The sequence below is a fragment of the Pseudophryne corroboree genome, chromosome 8, assembly GCF_028390025.1.
Source record: "Pseudophryne corroboree isolate aPseCor3 chromosome 8, aPseCor3.hap2, whole genome shotgun sequence".
NCBI classification, from domain to species: Eukaryota; Metazoa; Chordata; class Amphibia; order Anura; family Myobatrachidae; genus Pseudophryne; species Pseudophryne corroboree.
In genome coordinates this window covers 462244311-462256866 of record NC_086451.1, presented here as the reverse complement: position 1 = coordinate 462256866, position 12556 = coordinate 462244311, and the positions used below count along the sequence as shown (strand labels likewise).

The 12556-nt window shown below is 46.8% G+C and overlaps 1 protein-coding gene across 8 annotated transcripts in view; it reads right to left on the bottom strand.

Moving 5' to 3' along the window:
- The window catches only part of DIAPH2 (diaphanous related formin 2), a 1435719-nt gene that overhangs the window by 228334 nt on the left and 1194829 nt on the right, over nucleotides 1-12556 (bottom strand). For all 8 annotated transcript variants that reach the window (XM_063938356.1, XM_063938358.1, XM_063938359.1 and 5 more), the window contains one exon: nucleotides 251-386. In XM_063938356.1, the coding sequence (XP_063794426.1) occupies nucleotides 251-386 (136 nt within the window). The remainder of the gene's footprint in view (nucleotides 1-250; nucleotides 387-12556) is intronic.

Below are 12556 nucleotides of genomic sequence, written 5' to 3'. Positions count from 1 at the left end.
GGATGACAATAAAATAAAACATACCGACTCTTGCCCTTGGAATATACTTACAGCTGAGCAAATAGCCGGGGTCAGGTGCATCAGGTGTAATGATGTATAATTAAGTCATGCCTAATGTATGAATTTGATGCTAAATAAATATATAAATAAAAGCATTTGGTGCTTTGTATAATGAGGAATCTGCATAAGTTAATGAGATTTGAGTTCCGATGGAGAATACACAGCAGACAGTGTGCTCCTGTGGTCCTACCTTTATTCATATCAATGAGCTGCTTCTTCTTCTGCAGGCGCTCCATCTTTTCACGCTCAGCTTTTTCCTTTGCTATTTTAGCGCGTTTCATCTTTTCCTCCATTTCTCGCCTCTTGTTGTTATCTTTGACCGCCTCCTGCAATAGTAAGGTTCATTCGTTAGCAACATACCTATAATTAGACCAACATGAAGAACTCATTTAGCAGGAACATGTGAAGTTGCAGATCAGCTGGGGCTACATTGTTCTGTGTGGAGTTGATATGTTCTCCGTGGCGATGGAGTACCTCCGTTAAGTTTCATCACAACAACCCATGGTTTCTGGACAGGAACACAGAGGTAGGGGGAAGAAAGCAGGCAGGAGGTGCCTACGGGAAGAAGTGCTGAGGGGTCCACAGGAAACAATGTGTGTATATAGTGTGTAAGTTACAGCAACAACTTGCGGCTCTGTCTTCAGGCAGATAAACTCTTGCTAAAACAAGTTTTGATAATGAGAAATTCTAACAACAATTCACTGGGATGTAGCCAGAAATGGATTTTACTGTAATTATCCTATGCGTGCTTTTTTTGCAATATACTGTAGATTAAAATTGACATTTCTCCAGTCAAATACCTGAAGTGATTCATATTGAAAGGGTTACTGTTGTTTATACACAGACGGGGGCAGACATTTTTATTGGAAGCGAGCGAAGGTACTGAATGACAAAGGTTTAGGGATCAAGTCCCCCCCTCAGCTTAAAACTGAAGACGACGACGACGACGGAAAATACGAAGAGGAAGAGGAAAAACAGGAAGTAGAATAGGAAGAACGAGAAGAGAAAGATGAATAGGAAGGAGAAGAAGAAGATAAAGTAGAGGATAAAGAAGAGGAAAAAGAAGAATAATAGGAACGAGAAGAAGAAGAGGTAGAAGGTTACAAATAAACAGGACAAACAAATAAAAATGCCCCTCCAACTTATCAGCATGTGACTTGGTAACTTTGTCAGAGTTTATAAGCTACAGTATACATATTGTATATTGCAATGTCAGGAGAAAGAGCTAATTATATTGGGCTCAAGTTTTAGAGGCCTCATCAGTTACATGGTAGTAACAAGGGTAAACTTTTTTTCTTTCCTGTATCTGGTCATAACATGAAAAGGTATTTGTCTCAAATTGCTATCACACGAAAGCCCTGTCTATCCCGGAATAGCAATAGTGGGGATGATTCTGAGCAAATAAAAAAAGCAAGTAACTTTGCACCTTAACATCTACAGATGCTAACAGTAGGGGATGTAATCACGTTACCGGTGATCGGGATCCCGGCGGTGAGGATACAGACGCTGCAATCCCGACCGCTAAATAATGGCGACAGTCGGCATGCCAATTTACAGGGATTATTCCCACTCGTGGGTGTCCACAACACTCAAGCGCAACGAGCCCGCAAGAGGCTTTGTTGTGCTCGCCCCCCACCACAAGCGTAGCGAGCCCGCAAGAGGCTTTGTTGTGCTCGCCCCCCACCGCCATTCAGGCGGCCAGGATCCCGGCATCAGTATGCTGACCGCTGAGATCATGGCGCCGGCATACCATACCCAACCCAACAGTAGGCCTCTCTGTCCTTGCACAGTCATACACTCGGCTGTGCGCCGGGGAAAGGCTTTGTAGAGGCGTTTGCACGAAGTGGCAGACGGATGACCGCCAATACACGCAGCCGCTGAATCAGGACCGTAGGATGAGAAAACTCATGCCAGTACAAACTATCCAAGTCCCCAGACTGAAATCTGAAATATGGCGTAGGTTTCGTTTGGCGTTAGCTTTTTCCATTTGTTAAATTCCTAATGAAACAAAATCTATCAACGTCTTCTGCGGAGTATCAACTATTCCAAAAGATGATTTCAGGGTTTGTCAATGAAATGTCTGCCAGACAAAATTATTAGCGCGAGTTCCCTATAACCTGACACATTACCAATGGAAGTCGAGAGCTAAAAATAAAATATGAAGTTAGGCAACGGACGTAATAAAAGTAATGTCCTTATTATATTGTTAAACTACCTGAATTCAAGGTCAGCTTGCTTTTGAAGCGACAACATGGCAGCCGCAAACTTAGAGATGACGCATGCTTTATCTGAGATACATATACTGTATATTATATTTTCTTCTGTCAACTGAACATCACTATTTCTGAATTCAAAGTTTGAGTTTGCATGAGAAACCGTTACAATACTATACAACGTAGCCACTTACAGTCATACATGGTCACACGCGGTGATGGAGCTACTATTCCAGGGGGTGCAATGCTTATGGGGACTGGGCCTGAGAGGGTCTCAAGCCCAGCACAAGTGGAAGATAGTCGTGTTTGCACTTTTGGGGGGTCATTCCGAGTTGTTCGCTCGCTAGCAGTTTTTAGCAGCCGTGCAAACGCTATGCCACCTCCCACTGGGAGTGTATTTTAGCTTAGCAGAAGTGCGAACGAAAGGATCACAGAGCGGCTACAAAGTTTTTTTTGTGCAGTTTCAGAGTAGCTCCAGACCTACTCAGCGCTTGCGATGACTTCAGACTGTTTAGTTCTGTTGTGACGTCACAAACACGCCCTGCGTTCGCCCAGCCACGCCTGCATTTTTCCTGGCACGCCTGCGTTTTTACAAACACTCCCTGAAAACGGTCAGTTGACACCCAGAAACGCCCTCTTCATGTCAATCACTCTGCGGCCAGCAGTGCGACTGAAAAGCATCGCTAGACCATGTGTAAAACGACATCGGCCGTTGCAATAGTACGTTGCGCGTGCGCATTTTGCCGCATGCGCAGAAGTGCCGTTTTTTTTGCCTCATGGCTGCACAGCGAACGAATGCAGCTAGCGATCAACTCGGAATGACCTCTTAATTAACTACCACTATGCAAACATGTGCCTGTCTCTAGTTAATGTAGTTAATGATATTCTGACGGAATAACCGCTTCAGCTACGACAATTGCGACAATTGACCGCTCCACAGTGGACTGTTATTTGCCCTCTCCCTCTGGCTAGTACCTCAGGGAGGCATCGCGAGGTACAGATGCAGGGTAGTGGTTACATAGACCACCAAGAAAATGGGTTCATGTCCCCTCAACCCTTCCCTGGGCACATGTTACATATATTCATTGGAAACCTAAATCTTTTTGAATCGTCAGTAGTTACGAGACTCCAGTAATACACACAAAGCAACCAGTGGGTTCAGTGGGCAAGGTACGTGATTATCCCGCTTCACCAGCTGGCAGACTGACAAATGTCTCTAGGTTTGGCGGATGTCGGCAGAATGCTCCCTGCCCAAATGTGTAAACAGAGCAGTAATTAGAGGTGACTGAGTGGTTCCATTGTCCAGGGAGCATGGGGCCTTGGGGTGGTACCGGCGTTGCTCACATGACCCCTGCCAATAACAGCACCGTCCAGCCGGGATCACTGCTGCCCGGAACTTGCAAAGAACACACCTGGCACACACCTTGCAGCCTACACAGCCAGCCCATAGCGTCTTGTGGATGCTTCAGGCAGTGCCATGCTTCCCGATGCTGGGGGCCCTGCCCACTCCGTGTGAAGTTTTGATGTCATACACTCAGGAGGCGGAGCGGGCATAGGGCACACTGCCGCCCTGTTATGCCATGGACTACAAAGATTGGTGGATGAGGCTGTGGCAGATTTTCATGGTTCGGCCTGGGCCCCTCAGATCCAATGACTTTAAATCTTAACGTTACAGCATACTCAGACATTCTAGAGAATTGTATGCTTCCAACTTAGTGGCATCAATTTCAGTGAGGTCCTTTCGGTATCAGAATGTGAAATGTTCCAAAATCTAGTGGAAAGCTTTCCCAGAAGAGTAGAGACTTCTATAGTGGCACAAGAAGCACCTACTGATACCAGTGTCCATAGTTTTGGAACAAGAAGTTCAGCAGGCATACACCAGTGTGATGTTTCGGGTTTACAGATCCTATTGCCTGTGTCGTACATGCGCAGTGCACCAAAGCAACTGAACGAACCAACCAACGCATTTCGCAATGCTTGCTTACTTTCCACTATGTGGAGACATTCCCACACAATTAGACCTGTTGTTAGGCGCCGAGGGTCCGCCCGTCAGTGCGGCCCGGCGCCTAGCAACTAGGGACGCCGCATGCGGACAGCCGCCGGCTCCCTAGCAACGCTAGACGCCGGGCGCACGGAGCCGCTCAGACCCTAGCAACGGGGACGCCACTGTCGGACCGCGTTCCCCGTTGCTGGGTCTAGATTAATCACCTCATTGGTATCCTGGCCGTGCAGCATGCAGCTGCACGGCATGATTGTTAATTACCCTGTCTGGCTCCTGATTGGAGAGCTCCCAGTTAAAAGCACTCTCTGGACTTCTCACAGACGCCGGTAATAGCTTCCTGTTTGCTGTGTCTGTTGCAGAGAGTTTTCCAGTCCTGTCTATCCGGTCGTTCCTGTCCTCAGTGGTCCAATACTCGGAAGTTGTCATCTTTTCCTGGAGTCCTGACCGAGCACCTTTAACATCCTGTGGTGTTCGTGAGTCGCGGCGTAGCCGTGTGTTGCGGCTTGACCGCTTACTATTTATTATTTGGTTACATTGTGTTTCGGAGCTTTTGCGGAGGATTCCGCTCCCACAAATCCACTCTGGTATCCAGCGGTGCTGGATAGGAGTAACGGATTCGTGGATTTTTGGTTGTCCTTTTCCCTGTGGACATAGAGGAGCCCATGCAGATAGGTCTCTCCAAGCTGTCTCCTGAAGAAAGAACCAGAAGGCAAAATTCTGGTCTTTGTTTGTACTGTGGGAGTAAGGGACATTTTGCCCGTAATTGTCCGAACAAGTCGGGAAACGCCTCGACCAAGTGAATTGTGAGGGGGTTCACTTTGGTCTGCAGCTTATCTCCTCAAATAATTCACTGTTAGTCCCAGCTAAAGTTTCCTTTGGCAGCCTCTGTTCCTCGGTGTCGGCTTTTGTTGACAGTGGAGCTGCAGGGAACTTTATGGACTTAACGTGGGCCAAGGCCTTAGGTATTCCTCAGTTAGCCTTGGGTAGGTGTATCACCATGCATGGTTTAGATGGGAGTCCCTTGTCCAATGGGGTTATTTCTCTCTGTACACCTCCTGTACTATTTTCGGTAGGAGCTCTTCATTCCGAAAAAATTGAATTTTTCCTTACCCATTGCCCAGCAGTTCCAGTGGTTCTGGGTCACCCTTGGCTGGCCTTTCATAATCCCATCATTGATTGGCAGTCGGGGGAGATCTCACAGTGGGGTACCATCTGTAATAAGGAATGTATTACGCTTCCCATCAGAATAGCTGCTGTCATTCCCGCACCCATTCCTGTGGAATACCAGGATTTTGTTGATGTATTTTCCAAGGGCAATGCGGACATTCTGCCTCCCCATCGGCCTTATGATTGTGCTATTGAGCTAATTCCTGGTGCCACTTTGCCTAAGGGAAGGTTATATGCATTGTCCGGACCAGAAACTGTGGCCATGAATGAATATGTTAAAGAAAGCCTAGGGAAAGGATTTATCAGGCCGTCTAAATCCCCTTTAAGTGCAGGCTTCTTCTTTGTGGAGAAGGAGGATGGATCACTCAGACCTTGCATTGACTTTAGAGCCTTGAATAAAATCTCAGTAAAAAATACTTACCCTTTGCCGCTGATTTCTGTCCTCTTTGATCAGCTACGTTCGGCTGTGATTTTTTCTAAGATTGACCTGAGAGGAGCATATAACCTCATCCGAATCACGTCAGGGGATGAGTGGAAAACGGCATTCAGTACTCAGTCGGGTCACTATGAGTATCTGGTTATGCCATTCGGCCTGTCTAACGCTCCGGCAGTTTTCCAGGATCTCATTAACGATGTGCTCCGTGATTTTCTTGGAAGATTCGTAGTAGTCTATTTAGACGATATCTTGATATATTCTGACTCTATTGAACAACACGTTACCCAGGTGCGTCAGGTTCTAAAAAAATTACGTGAAAATCACCTATATGCCAAGCTGGAGAAGTGTGAATTTCATGTCACGGAGGTATCCTTTTTAGGGTACATTATTTCCCCTCTGGGATTCTGTATGGAACCGAAGAAGCTCCAAGCCATCCTTAGTTGGGCGCAACCCACCAACTTAAAAGCAATTCAGCGCTTTTTAGGGTTTGCGAATTATTATAGAAGATTTATTCACTCTTTCTCCAACCTAGTTGCTCCCATTGTGGCACTGACTAAGAAGGGAGCGGATCCAACCAACTGGTCACGTGAAGCTGAGTTATCTTTTCAGGCCTTGAAACAAGCCTTTGTCTCAGCCCCGGTCCTCAGACATCCCAACCCAGAATTGCCTTTCATTGTTGAGGTTGATGCCTCGGAGGTTGGAGTAGGGGCTATCCTATCTCAGAAGGATCCGGATTCTCTAGAATTACTTCCTTGTGCCTTTATGTCCAGGAAATTCTCATCTGCTGAATCCAACTACGATGTTGGTAACCGGGAATTACTGGCTATTAAATGGGCTTTCGAGGAGTGGAGGCATTGGCTTGAGGGAGCAACACATACCATTTCAGTTTTGACTGATCACAAAAATCTTCAGTACATTGAATCAGCTAAACGGCTGAATGCCCGGCAAGCTCGTTGGGCTTTATTTTTTACTCGTTTCAAGTTTATTATCACCTTCAGGCCAGGTTCCAAGAATGCCAAGGCGGATGCCCTGTCACGCAGTTTTCTTCCAGTTCATGATAACAGTCCTGTTACTCCCATACTTCCGTCTTCAGTCATTCGGGCAGGCCTCACACAAGATTTATTTACCCAGTTAAAGCAGCTTCAACATCAAGCTCCTGGAAATACTCCTGCTGGTCGTCTTTATGTCCCTGAGTTTTTGAGAGCAACCGTTTTGACGGAGTTTCATGATAGCAAAGTTGCCGGGCATCCGGGGATCGCTAAGACTTTGGAATTAGTCTCCCGCTCAGTATGGTGGCCTGGTCTTTCCAAAGACATTAAGGAGTTTGTTTTTTCGTGTCAGGTCTGTGCACAGCATAAAGTTCCCCGTTCCTTGCCTATCGGTCAACTTATGCCCTTGAATGTTCCTCTCAGGCCATGGTCTCATATTTCCATGGATTTTGTGGTGGACCTCCCTCTGTCAGCCGGATGCCGAGTCATATGGGTGGTAGTTGACCGTTTTAGCAAGATGGCCCATTTCATTGCTCTTCCCCGATTGCCATCTGCCCAGGGATTGGCAGTTTTGTTCATCCGCCATGTTTTCAGACTCCATGGGTTACCCACTGATATTGTTTCTGATCGGGGTCCACAATTCATTGCACAATTTTGGAAGTCTTTTTGTGCCTCTTTAAAGATGAAATTGTCTTTAACGTCTGGCTACCATCCCCAATCCAACGGGCAGACTGAGCGAGTTAATCAATCATTAAAACAATATTTGCGTTTGTACTCGGCCAAACTCCAAAATGACTGGTCCGAGTTTCTTCCGTTGGCGGAGTTTGCTTACAACAATGCCTGTCATTCCTCCACCAATGTGTCTCCATTTTTTTACAGTTTTTGGTTTTCACCCCAGAGCTAATTCCTTTTTTCAACATTCCTCTGTCTCCTCACTGACCTTGACCGCTCATCTCAGACTCATTTGGAGAAAAGTGCACCTTGCTCTCAGAAAAGCGGCATTTCGGGAGAAAAAATTTTCTGACAGGCTCCGGCGGCCGTGCACTTTTAAAGTTGGAGATAGGGTGTGGTTGTCGACTCGTAACATTAGACTTCGACAAACCTCAGCCAGATTGGGCCCTAAATTTATTGGACCATTTCATATTATAAAAAAAATCAATCCAGTTGCTTTCCGGTTACGTTTACCAAGAACTCTCCGGATCGGAAATACTTTCCATTGCTCCCTGTTGAAACCATACGTTTCTTCCAGTAGATTTCCTCAGAAGATCTCTCAGGGGAAATCACCAATAGATGTACAGGGTCAGCAGGAGTTCTTGGTGGAGAAGGTTCTCGATTCCAAGTTGTCCCGGGGTCGGCTTTATTTTTTGGTACATTGGAGAGGTTATGGTCCAGAAGAAAGGTCTTGGGTCCTGGATGAGGATCTCCATGCCCCGAGGCTCAAAAAGGCATTTTTTCGAGAATTTCCTCAGAAACCTGGCCTTAGGGGTTCCTTGACCCCTCCTCAAGGGGGGGGTACTGTTAGGCGCCGAGGGTCCGCCCGTCAGTGCGGCCCGGCGCCTAGCAACTAGGGACGCCGCATGCGGACAGCCGCCGGCTCCCTAGCAACGCTAGACGCCGGGCGCACGGAGCCGCTCAGACCCTAGCAACGGGGACGCCACTGTCGGACCGCGTTCCCCGTTGCTGGGTCTAGATTAATCACCTCATTGGTATCCTGGCCGTGCAGCATGCAGCTGCACGGCATGATTGTTAATTACCCTGTCTGGCTCCTGATTGGAGAGCTCCCAGTTAAAAGCACTCTCTGGACTTCTCACAGACGCCGGTAATAGCTTCCTGTTTGCTGTGTCTGTTGCAGAGAGTTTTCCAGTCCTGTCTATCCGGTCGTTCCTGTCCTCAGTGGTCCAATACTCGGAAGTTGTCATCTTTTCCTGGAGTCCTGACCGAGCACCTTTAACATCCTGTGGTGTTCGTGAGTCGCGGCGTAGCCGTGTGTTGCGGCTTGACCGCTTACTATTTATTATTTGGTTACATTGTGTTTCGGAGCTTTTGCGGAGGATTCCGCTCCCACAAATCCACTCTGGTATCCAGCGGTGCTGGATAGGAGTAACAGATTCGTGGATTTTTGGTTGTCCTTTTCCCTGGCGGTTTGTCCGCACATACTTCTGGTTTAAGTTAGTTAGCTTGTAGCCCCTGGCCTGGTTGCTTAGTCAGAGGGCCCCTTGTTATCACCCTGTCTCGGATTTCCCTTTGTCTCCCATTAAGACCTGAGGGGGCATCGGAGTTGGGCAGACATAATCCGCCCTTCAAACGCGGCTGCCATGGGCTCAAGCAACCATAGTCTCGCAGGGGATTTCTGATAACACGGGCGAGACAACGGAGTTAGGGCGCCAGGGGTTACTAGGCTTTCCTGCTCCCGTAACCAGCATTCCATTCCAGTACTCTGACCTCCGTCATAAGATCACCTCTGGTCAGACGTACTGGTATCATAACACCTGTATGAAGTTTTGAGGTGGAAAATGATGTTATGTGCAAAAGTTTAAATGTCACATTAAAATCCCACCTCCTACCTACAGAACAACGCATTTCGCCAAACAAAAATGTTCTTAAAATATATCTGTTTTAGTAATGTTTAGTAACACCTAAATAAATACATACCCTCCATTGATTTACTTAATTTTAATAAACTTGTTGAATGAAATGATACTTTATTTCGTCATTGCGGCCCAAACCACCAGTGCGCCTACACAGTGTTTGCCAAGAAAGGCCTAGACCGCCCCACTTAAAGGTAGGCACACAATTTCAGGTCTGTGGCTCCACCAATAAGGACTTCTCAGTGCGCAGAGACCGTTCTGTGTGCAAGTATTATGGACTATAGGCAGAATTCAATTGGTGTTGGATCCTTTCCGACGGAAAGGATACGACAGTACAGTATTCAATTTGAGGCCAAATCCGATAGGTTTTGGCCGTTTCCGACAATGTCAATCCTACTTTTTTTAAAGTCGGATTGACATTGTCGAAAACGGGACTAAAACCTGTCAGATTTGGCCGCAAATCTGACAAAACACGTGGATCTGCGGCTAATCCGCCGATCCACGTGTTTTTCGACAAGTCGGAAAAACGGCAGCCCCACTGAATAGGTCGAATCATGATTCATGATTCGACCTGCAAAAGTCGGAAACTGCCGTCTTTCCGACTAGACGGTAGTTCCAATTGAATACTGCCCTATGCCGGAAATATAAATCAGCAGTAAAAAGTTTAACATTTGGAAGGATTAGTGGAACGTTAGCTCATGAATCAAAAACAAAAGGGTGAATTTGGAAAAAAAACTCCATGATCGGTGCCATACATCCCCGGTATTGAAAAAAAAGTCATTGGGGGGTTAATTAAATAACGTCATTCCTTTCTAAAGTAAAGCCGCACTGCATTGTTACAGCTGGATAACGCAGGCCTAAATATGAATCTCTTGGGCAGTTGCACAATCATATATATATATATATTTTCTATTTAGGCTTCTTATTATTCATTGATTGTAAAAGTGACTTCCACACCGATTCCCCAGGGCGCCAAACACGGACGTACATTTTTCCCTGGCGAGTAAGGCGGAATCTCTGCAATTTACTCTGAACACTGAATACAATGTGAACATTCCATTTATACAGAATCTAAACCTCACATTATACAGAATTTGGGTCTCCAGGTTTTTTTCCCAAAATAGCAGTTTCATTACTGGAAGGACCATTTGAAAGGAACCGTAAAGCATACAGCCCTTGTGATGTGCCTCTGAAGTCGCTCAGCCGATACGGTCTTTCCGGAATTTTGGAATTAATTTTACATACTGCAACTCGCTCAACCTGCAAGCCAGGTTCAGATCTGTATGGCGGCTGATTTCTGGGATTGCTCTGGGAATTGGAACCATTGCCCTATGGGCTCTTAATATCCTCTATTATCGGTGACGTTCCTCACTCACCGACAATAACTACAGTCTGTGATGCGCTGTGCTAGAGTGTGGCCGCATCTGCAACACAGCAGACAAGCAGCACACACAGGATAAATATGGGGTGCAATTGCAGGCATGCAAAGTTTAGGCTGTGGTCAGTCAATCATTAGAACGGGAAGACTGCATCCATACTACGGTCCGTGTATAAAGGATACCCTTATCATAAATGATAAGAATAATAAGTCACATATTTGATACGACCATACGAGGCACGAGGCTGCAAGCGCAATGCTGGAATATGGGTCACGGGTCTCCAAGCTACATTCTGATAACTGTGATAAGCTACAGTAGGGGGAAGATAAAGAGTATTGATAACTGTCAGGTGATCCTTAAAGCCGGGTACGCACTGGGCTATTTCAGCCTAAAAAATAAACGATAACGACATAAATGTCGTTATCATTTCTTTTTAGGGTTATATTGTCCAGTGTGTATAGGGGCAATATTGGTGACCGATGAACGATGCGCGCTCCAGCACGCCGTTCGTCGATCACCAATATTGAACTGCATGTCCGGGAATGCCAGCGGTGACATCACTGATAGTTATCGTTGAACGATAACGTTCAGTGTGTATGCGCTATAACATTGAACGTTATATCATTCAACGATATAGTCGTTCATTGCCGGCATTCCTGCATCGGCTAGTGTGTACCTGCCTTAAGAAAGATTGTAAATGAAGGAAAATAAATGTAACATAATATACGTAGTAATGTAGGAACAACAAACCGCCCCAGATAACACAGTCTTATATATGTTACCGGATATAATGTTACTGCAGCTCGCACCAACAAGCCCTTCCTGGGGGACTGGGCTTAAACATGCAACATAGATGAGATAAACAACTGTACCAGACTACACTGAATATTCTGATATGTGACACTTGCACATCTGTGTGCGACTGAGTCTCAATTTGTACACAAAGTGCTGCGATGCAGTGGCCGTGGCTTTTCCCACGCTAAGTACCATTGTCATAGGCGTGTGCGCAGGACATTTTATTAGGGGGTGCACGATTAGAAGGGCGTGTTTAGCACCGCCTATTGGGCATGTCTAACACCACCTAATGGGCGTGTCTAGCACCACCTATCAGGCGTGTCTACCACCACATATTGGCACTCAATGCAAACTAAATAATATAGAGAATTGATGCACAGATATATATATATATATATATATATAAAATATATATATATATATCTCCTATATATTAGGCCAAGTCTGTGACTCTGTGCCTGGCCATAACGCTGGGTGGAGTCAACGGCCTCTCCCCTGTGCCAGCACAACACTAAGGAGGCGGACACAATCACTGACGGTGACCACGGAAAAGCCGAAACTGGACGGACGCCCTACCGTGCCCGGTCACACAAGAGCCGGATTAAGGAGGATAGGCGGGGGGTCACTACCCCGCACCCCCTAACTTAAGGGGTCCCTCAGCCGGAGCTCTGTCCCCATTCAGGTTGCCGGGACAGGAGGGATCCACGCTGGCGGCGGAGGAGTGCGGGCTGTGCATGCGGCTTCCTCCTCTCGGGCAGCACGGTCGAGCAAACTCCAGCCTCCGCCGCTATCAGGAGAGATGCTGCTGGCGGCGGAGGATGGAGATTGCTTGACCTTGCTGCCCGAGAGGAGGAAGCCGCATGCACAGCCCGCACTCCGCCCCCGCCAGCCTGGATCCCTCCTGCCCCGGCAACCTGGTGTCCTCTC